General features: G+C 69.2%; 1 protein-coding gene across 1 annotated transcript; it reads right to left on the reverse strand.

Moving 5' to 3' along the window:
* Positions 1 to 5: 5 nt before the first annotated feature.
* On the reverse strand, positions 6 to 9,144 carry LOC136114282 (cathepsin D-like). Its single transcript, XM_071801100.1, has 10 exons — positions 9,074 to 9,144; positions 7,223 to 7,343; positions 6,056 to 6,179; positions 5,056 to 5,174; positions 4,379 to 4,578; positions 3,445 to 3,576; positions 2,679 to 2,835; positions 1,880 to 1,978; positions 296 to 467; positions 6 to 84 (listed from the first exon to the last, which is right to left on the reverse strand). The coding sequence occupies exons 1-9, from the start codon at positions 9,133 to 9,135 to the stop codon at positions 306 to 308; spliced, it is 1,176 nt and encodes a 391-aa protein (XP_071657201.1). The 5' UTR covers positions 9,136 to 9,144; the 3' UTR covers positions 6 to 84; positions 296 to 305.
* Between the last annotated feature and the right edge of the window lie 251 nt (positions 9,145 to 9,395).

Here is a 9,395-nt window from a genome sequence, read left to right on the forward strand (position 1 = left end):
TGTCCGGGTCAGTGGAGGGACCCAGGCGTCCTGTGGGTTCACAGGAGGGACCCAGGCGTCCGGGGGGTCAGAGGAGGGACCCAGGCGTCCGGGGGTTCACAGGAGGGACCCAGGCGTCCGGGGGGGTCAGAGGAGGGACCCAGGCGTCCGGGGGGGGACAGAGGAGGGACCCAGGCGTCCGGGGGTTCACAGGAGGGACCCAGGCGTCCGGGGGGGTCAGAGGAGGGACCCAGGCGTCCGGGGGGGTCAGAGGAGGGACCCAGGCGTCCGGGGGGGGGTCAGAGGAGGGACCCAGGCGTCCGGGCTCAGGCGCTGGGCGCCAGCCCCACGCGGCGCTGGTCGCGGTCGAACACGGCGTAGTGGGCGGTGAGGAAAACGTCGCCCAGGATCCAGAGCGGCCCCGAGGGCGGGGGGACATCCAGGGCCATGAACCCACTGATGCACAGCGGGGACCCCCAGCGGGACACCTGGGCAGACACACGGACATGGGGACATCCAGGGCCATGAACCCACTGATGCACAGCGGGGACCCCCAGCGGGACACCTGGACAGACACACGGACATGGGGACATCCAGGGCCATGAACCCACTGATGCACAGCGGGGACCCCCAGCGGGACACCTGGACAGACACACGGACATGGGGACATCCAGGGCCATGAACCCACTGATGCACAGCGGGGACCCCCAGCGGGACACCTGGACAGACACACGGACACGGGGATACAGGGATGTGGGGACATGGGGTGACAGACAGTGATGGGGTGACATGGGGTGACGGGGTGACACGGTGACAGGTGACAGGGTGACATAGGGTGACAGAGGGTGACAGGTGACATTGACGGGTGACATAGGGTGATGGGGTGACAGGTGACATAGGGTGACCCAGGGTGACCGGTTATAGGTGACCCAGGGTAACAGGTGACACAGGGTGACACAGGGTGACGGGGTGACAGGTGACATAGGGTGACACAGGGTGACCGGTTATAGGTGACACAGGGTGGCACAGGGTAACAGGTGACACAAGGTGACACAGGGTGACACGGTGACACAGGGTGACACAGTGACACAGGGTGACAGGTGACCCAGGGTGACCCAGGGTGACCCAGGGTGACAGACGGTGACAGGGTGACACGGTGACAGATGGTGATGGGGTGATGGGGCACCAGGTGACACAGTGACAGGTGATGAGGTGACACAGGGTGATGGGGTGACAGGTGACACAGTGCCAGGTGACACAGTGGCATAGGGTGACAGGTGACACAGGGTGACCCAGGGTGACAGACAGTGCCAGGTGACGGGGTGACACAGCATGATAGGGTGACACAGGCTGATGGGGTGACAGGTGACACAGTGACATAGGGTGACATAGGGTGACATAGGGTGACACAGTGACAGGTGACACAGGGTGACAGGTGACACAGGGTTACCCAGGGTGACAGACAGTGCCAGGTGACGGGGTGACACAGCATGATAGGGTGACACAGGCTGATGGGGTGACAGGTGACACAGTGACATAGGGTGACATAGGGTGACACAGTGACACAGGGTGACAGGTGACACAGGGTGACCCAGGGTGACAGACAGTGCCAGGTGACGGGGTGACCCAGGGTGACGGGGTGACACAGGGTGATGGGGTGACAGGTGACACAGTGACATAGGGTGACATAGGGTGACACAGTGACAGGTGACACAGTGACACAGGGTGACAGGTGACACAGGGTGACCCAGGGTGACAGACAGTGCCAGGTGATGGGGTGACCCAGGGTGATGGGGTGACCCAGGGTGACGGGGTGACACATGGTGACACATGGTGACACGGTGACCCCGGGTGACCCCGGGTGACCCCGGGTGACCCCGGGTGGCCGGCGCGTCCCCACCTGCAGCACGTAGTGCTCCGGGCCCACCAGGAACTCCTGTCCCCCCAGCACGAACGACACCGCGGGCAGTGACGGCACCTTCGCACAGTCCAGCACGTACTGAGGGACCCAGGCGTCCGGGCCGTGACCGCGGGACCCAGGCGTCCGGGACGGGAACCCCCACCCCCAGGGGACCCAGGCGTCCGGGGCATGACCACGGGACCCAGGCGTCCGGGACGGGAACCCCCACCCCCAGGGGACCCAGGCGTCCGGGACGGGAACCCCCACCCCCAGGGGACCCAGGCGTCCGGGACAGGAACCCCCACCCCCAGGGGACCCAGGCGTCCGGGACGGGAACCCCCACCCCCAGGGGACCCAGGTGTCCGGGGCGTGACCGCGGGACCCAGGCGTCCGGGACGGGAACCCCCACCCCCAGGGGACCCAGGCGTCCGGGACGGGAACCCCCACCCCCAGGGGACCCAGGCGTCCGGGACGGGAACCCCCACCCCCTAGGGGACCCAGGCATCCAGGATGGGGACCCCCCCATAGGGGACCCAGGCGCCCGGGTGTCCCCTACCAGAAAGTGACCCAGGTGTCCGGGTGCTCACCCCCCAAAAAGGGACCCAGGCATCCGGGACCTCCCCCCAAAAAGGGACCCAGGCGTCCGGCCCCCCCCCCAGAAGGGACCCAGGCGTCCGGCCCCCCCCCGAAGGGACCCAGGCGTCCAGCCCCCCCCCGAAGGGACCCAGGCGTCCGGCCCCCCCCCGAAGGGACCCAGGCGTCCGGCCCCCCCTGAAGGGACCCAGGCGTCCGGGCGTACCTCGCCCCCCGCGGCCTGCGTGGCCCCCAGCAGCTGCTGCAGCCGCTCGATGTCGTCGCTGGGCCCGGTGACCAGGGACGTCCCGGTGTCCACGATGGCGGCGCAGCCCCCCCGGCACAGCGGGGGGTCCCGGCAGCTCTGGGACCCCACGGTCACCCTGGGGGGAGGGGGGCGGGGGGCAATGGGGTCATGGGGGGATGGGGGTCCCGGCAGCTCTGGGACCCCATAGTGACCCTGGGGGTGGAGGGGGGCGGGGGGCAATGGGGTCATGGGGGGATGGGGGGTAATGGGGGTCGGGGGGGTCCCGGCAGCTCTGGGACCCCACGGTCACCCTGGGGGGGGAGGGGGTCGGGGGAGATTGGGGGGCAGGGGGGACTTGGGGGGCAGGGGGGGCAATGGGGGGGGATGGGGGTGAGGGATAGTTGGGGGTCCTAAGTGATCACTTGTGGGGCCCATGGGGCAGCTGGGGGTTTGGGGGGGGAAGTTGGGGGTTTCATGGGGCAGGCGGTGGGGTTGGGGGGCAGATATAGGGGTTGAGGGGCAGTTGGGGGTCCCATGGGGCAGTTGGGGGTCCCATGGGGCAGACGGGGTCGGGGTCACTTGGGGGGCCCACGGGGCAGATAAAGGGGTCAGTGGACGGTTTGGGGGAGTCCATAGAGGTTTGGGGCGTTCTGGGCTGTTTTGGGGGGTTTTAGGGGGGTTTTGGGGGGGTTTCAGGGTGTTGTGGGGGTTTTTGGGGGTGTTCCGGGGGTTTTTGGGGTCTCACCGGTCCATGTGCAGCTGCCAGTAGCTGGCGCGGGTGACGTTGATGTAGCGCAGGGACCCCCGGAAGTGTTGGGGGTTGATGCCCCCCAGGAGCAGCTCCCCCCCGTCCCCCTCGTCCCCCTCGTCCACCCCCCTGCAACACAGCGGGGGGGGCAGGGGGTTAGGGGGGGCTGGGGGTTGGGGTCCCAAGGGGGGTTATGGGGTCCCAAGGCGGGTTATGGGGGTCTGGGGGTTCAGGATCCAGGGGGCTTATGGGGGGGTGGGGTTCAGGGGGTTTGGGTTCCCAAGGGGGTTATGGGGGTTGGGGGTCAGGGGGGTTATGGGGGGCTGGGGTCCCAAGGGGGTTGTGTGGGGTCAGGGGGGTTTGGGGGTCCCAGGGGGTGGTCAGGTTGTTATCAAGCGGTTATCAGTGTGTTCTCAATCAGTGTTGTGGGGGTGTTGTGGGGGTGTTCTCACCGTCGCAGGCGGAAGGAGAAGATGTTGTTTTGGAACAGCCCCATGTCCATCATGTGACCAGTGTGTTATATCAGCGTGACCAGTGTGTTATCGGTGTGGGTGTTGTCAGGGTGTTGTGGGGGTGTTGTCAGTGTGTTGTGTGGGTGTTGTGGGGGTGTTTCCAGGTGTTCTCACCGTCGCAGGCGGAAGGAGAAGACGTTGTTCTGGAACAGCCCCATGTCCATCGTGTGGTCAGTGTGTTATATCAGTGTGGTCAGTGTGTTATATCAGTGTGGTCAGTGTGTTGTGGGGCTGTTGTGTGGGTGTTGCCGGGTGTTTCCGGGTGTTCCCACCGTCACAGGCAGAAGGAGAAGATGTTGTTCCGGAACAGCCCCATGTCCATCACATTATCAGTGAGTTATATCAGTGTGGTCAGTGTGTTATATCAGTGTGGTCAGTGTGTTGTGTGGGTGTTGCCGGGTGTCTCCGGGTGTTCTCACCGTCGCAGGCGGAAGGAGAAGACGTTGTTCCGGAACAGCCCCATGTCCATCATGCTGTCGAACACGGGCCGCGCGGGGCCGGCGGCCGCGGCCGGGAAGGCCAGGCCCAGGATGCCGTCGAAGCGCGCGGCCGCGAAGGCGAAGCCGGGCAGCGCCACGGCCTCCGCGAACGTCTGGTTCGGCACCGACACGTTCGACACCTGCGGGGACCCAGGCGTCCGGGGCGGAACGGGGACCCCAGGGACCCCAGGGACCCAGGCGTTCGGGAGGGAACGGGGACCCCCAGCCACCCAGGGACCCAGGCATCGGGGGCAGCAGGACCCCCCCAACCAACCCCTGCAGCGCGCCCTGGCTCAGGGAGCCCCGCCCCTGGCCCTGCCCCTCCCGGCCCCGCCTACCTGCAGCGTGTCCTGGCTGAGGAAGCCCCGCCCCTCCCTGGCCCCGCCCCTCCCGGCCCCGCCCACCTGCAGCGTGTCCTGGCTGAGGAAGCCTCGCCCCTCCCTGGCCCCGCCCCTGGCTCCGCCCACCTGCAGCGTGTCCTGGCTGAGGAAGCCCCGCCCGCCCCCGGCCCCGCCCCCGGCCCTGCCCCCGGCCCCGCCCCCCTGCAGCGTGTCCTGGCTGAGGAAGCCCCGCCCGCCCCCGGCCCCGCCCCAGGCCCCGCCCCCGGCCCCGCCCACCTGCAGCGTGTCCTGGCTGAGGAAGCCGCGCAGGCTGCCGCTGCCGTAGGTGATGGCGAAGGCGGAGCCGTTGGGCCGGTGGGTGGAGGAGCGCGAGGGGTGGTAGTGCGGGTGCAGCCCTGGGGGCGGGGACACAGGGACACGTGGACGTGGGGACACGGGACACACGGGGGACAGGGGACACATGGACGTGGGGACACCGGACACACAGGGGACACACGGGGGACACACGGGGGACACGGGACACGTGGACGTGGGGACACGGGACACACGGGGGACACGGAACACATGGACGTGGGGACACCGGACACATGGACGTGGGGACACAGGGGGACACGGGACACGTGGACGTGGGGACACCGGACACATGGACGTGGGGACACAGGGGGACACGGGACACGTGGACGTGGGGACACGGGACACACGGGGGACAGGGGACACATGGACGTGGGGACACCGGACACATGGGGGACACACGGGGGACACCGGACACATGAACGTGGGGACACGGGACACACGGGGGACAGGGGACACATGGACGTGGGGACACCGGACACACAGGGGACACACGGGGGACACACGGGGGACACGGGACATGGGACACGCACAGGACACACGGGGGACACATGGGGAACACGGGCTCCTCCCCATCCCTCTGACTCCTCCCTCTCCTCCAGGCCCCACCCCTTCAGGCCCCCCCCCTCACAGCAGGCCATGTAGAGCCAGCAGCATCTCCAGGCCCCGCCCCTCCCAAACCCCGCCCCTCCCGAAGCCCCGCCCCTCCCCAGGCCCCGCCTCCCGAAGCCCCGCCCCCCCAGGCCCCGCCCCTACAGCAGGCCAGGTAGAGGCGGCAGCAGCAGCTGAGGCCCCGCCCTCCAGGCCCCACCCCCCGAAGCCCCGCCCCCCCAGGCCCCGCCCCTACAGCAGGCCAGGTAGAGGCGGCAGCAGCTGTTGAGGCCCCGCCCCTCCCAGGCCCCGCCCCCCCAGGCCCCGCCCCTACAGCAGGCCAGGTAGAGGCGGCAGCAGCGCGCCGAGGGCACCCAGAGGTCGGCGGAGCCCGTGTCGAACACCACCTGGAACTGCTGGGGGGGCGTCCCCAGCCCGATGGTCCCGTAGAACTGCGCCTGGGGCACGGGGGGGCACGGGGGTCAGCAACGGGGGCACGGGGGGGGCACAGGGGGGTCAGCAATGGGGGCACAGGGGGGGCACGGGGGGGGCACGGGGGGGCAGCAATGGGGGCACAGAGGGGGCACAGAGGGGTCAGCAATGGGGGCACAGGGGGGGCACAGGGGGGTCAGCAACGGGGGCACAGGGGGGGCACAGGGGGGTCAGCAACGGGGGCACAGGGGGGGCAGCAATGGGGGCACAGGGGGGTCAGCAATGGGGGCACGGGGTCAGCAACGGGGGCACGGGGGGGCACAGGGGGGTCAGCAATGGGGGCACGGGGTCAGCAACGGGGGCACGGGGGGGCACAGGGGGGTCAGCAATGGGGGCACGGGGTCAGCAACGGGGGCACAGGGGGGGCACAGGGGGTCAGCAGTGGGGGCACGGGGGGGCAGCAATGGGGGCACAGGGGGGTCACAGAGGGGTCAGCTATGGGGTCACAGAGGGGGCACAGAGGGGTCAGCAATGGGGGCACAGAGGGGTCAGCAATGGGGGCACAGGGGGGTCACAGGGTAACCAAGAGGTCACCACGGGGGGGTCACCGGGGGGGGGGGGTCACAAGATAACCAAGGGGTCACCTCAGGGTCACAGGGGGGTCACAGGGTAACCATGGGGTCACTGGGAGGTCACAGGTCAACCAAGGGGTCACAGGTCAACCAAAGGGTCACTGCGGGGTCACAGGGGGGTCGCAGGGGTCACCGTGGTGTCACGGGGGGGTTACAGGGTAACCACGGGGGCACCAGGGGGGCACTGGGGTCACCGCAGGGACGCAGGGTCAGCCACAGGGTCACGGCGGGGTCACAGGGTCACGGCGGGGTCACAGGGGCACAGCGGGGCATGGGGTCACAGCAGGGGCACCGCGGGGTCACCACAGGGTCAATGCGGGGTCACAGTGGGGGCACCAACAGGTCAGCGGGGTCATGGGGTCACCAATGGCCACTCCCCACCCATCCCCACCCCACGGACAACGGACGCGCGCCCCCCCCGCCCCTCCCCCACTCACGTCCATGTAGTTCTGGAGTCGCGCGGGGGCCGCGGCCGCCCCTCCCCCACTGCGGCTGCGGGGGCCCCTCCCCCACCCCCAGAACTTGGGGGGCACCCAGGGGCCCCGCGCCAGGGGGATGCTGGGGGAGGGGAGACGCGTTAGCGAGGGGGCAACCGGGGTCAACCGGGGTCAACCGGGGTCAACCGGGGGTCAACGTGGGGGGGACCCCAAAGCGCGAGACCCCCGGGGGGGAGGGGCACCCCTGGGCTTAATGAAGCTCATTAACTTAATGAGGCTGCTGAGGGGGAGCTGGGGGGAGTTAATGAGCTTAATGAGAAGTTAATGAGGGTAACGAGCGTAACGAGCTCAAGGGGAGGTTAATGAGGTTAATGAGGTTAATGGGGGCACCCCCAGGGGTCCCCGGGCACTAACGAGCGCTGGGCTAACGAGGTTAATGAGAGCGGGATGGGGGGTTAATGAGATAATGAGGTTAACGAGATGGGGGTTTGGGGGTGGGGCCCAGGTGGGTTAATGAGGTTAATTAACGAGGGCTCTCCAGGCCCCGCCCCCCGGCGTTAATGAACTTGGGGGTAATGAGGGACCTCAAGGTCCCGGGGTCACGATGGGGGTCAAAGGTCACGCGAGGGGTCACCCCCCCCTCCCCGGGCGGGGCCGGAAATCAGCGGGTCCAACCGGCTCCCGCCCCCGCTGGGCCCCGCCCGGGGACCCAGGCGTCCGGGAGCCCCACCCCCTCCGGCCCTGCCCTGGGGACCCAGGCGTCCGGGAACCCCACCCCCGACAACAGGGGACCCAGGAGTTCGGGAACCCCCCATCCCCCAAAGGACCCAGGCGTTCAGACCCCTCATCCCCCAAAGGACCCAGGCGTTCTGGATCCCCCCCATCCCCCAAAGGACCCAGGTGTTCGGGACCCCCCCATCCCCCAAAGGACCCAGGTGTTCGGGACCCCCCATCCCCCAAAGGACCCAGGCGTTCGGGACCCCCATCCCCCAAAGGACCCAGGCGTTCGGGACCCCCCATCCCCCAAAGGACCCAGGCGTTCGGGAACCCCCCATCCCCCAAAGGACCCAGGTGTTCGGGACCCCCATCCCCCAAAGGACCCAGGCGTTCGGGACCCCCCATCCCCCAAAGGACCCAGGCGTTCGGGACCCCCTCATCCCCCAAAGGACCCAGGCGTTCGGGACCCCCCATCCCCCAAAGGACCCAGGCGTTCGGGAACCCCCCATCCCTCAAAGGACCCAGGCGTCCCGGGACCCCCCATCCCCCCGGGGATCTCCCATCCCCCCGGGGACCCAGGCGTCCGGGACCCACCCATCCCTCAAAGGACCCAGGTGTTCGGGACCTCCCATCCCCCCAAAGGACCCAGGCGTTCTGGATCCCCCCCATCCCTCAAAGGACCCAGGTGTTCGGGACCTCCCATCCCCCCAAAGGACCCAGGCGTTCGGGACCCCCCCATCCCCCAAAGGACCCAGGCGTTCGGGACCTCCCATCCCCCCAAAGGACCCAGGCGTTCTGGATCCCCCCCATCCCTCAAAGGACCCAGGTGTTCGGGACCTCCCATCCCCCCAAAGGACCCAGGCGTTCGGGATCCCCCCCATCCCTCAAAGGACCCAGGTGTTCGGGATCCCCCATCCCCCAAAGGACCCAGGCGTTCTGGATCCCCCCCATCCCTCAAAGGACCCAGGTGTTCGGGACCCCCCATCCCCCCCGGGGACCCAGGCGTTCGGGACCCCCCCATCCCCCAAAGGACCCAGGTGTTCGGGACCCCCCATCCCCCAAAGGACCCAGGCGTTCGGGATCCCCCATCCCCCGGGGACCCAGGCGTCCGGGCCCCCCCCCCCCCCCTCTCACCGCAGCACCGCGGAGGCTCCGCCCACGAGCAGCAGGAGGCGCGCGAGCCCGAGCCCCCCCATGGCCGCTCTGACCCCCCCGGCCCGCGCGCGCGGGGAAACCCCCCCGGGCCCCGCCCCGCCCCGCCCCCGCCCCCCGCCGCGCCCTCCCATTGGCTGCGGCCCCGCCCCTCCCCGGGAGGCCACGTGGGGTGACTCAGGGGGTGGGACGGGGGGGACACCCCAAAACCGCCCCCCACATCCGGGGGGGGCCCGAAACGTGGGGGGAACCTCAAAACCACCGGAACTCGGGGGGGGCCCAAAACCGCCCCCCACATCCGGGG

This window comes from Patagioenas fasciata, chromosome 35 (genome assembly GCF_037038585.1).
Source record: "Patagioenas fasciata isolate bPatFas1 chromosome 35, bPatFas1.hap1, whole genome shotgun sequence".
NCBI classification, from domain to species: Eukaryota; Metazoa; Chordata; class Aves; order Columbiformes; family Columbidae; genus Patagioenas; species Patagioenas fasciata.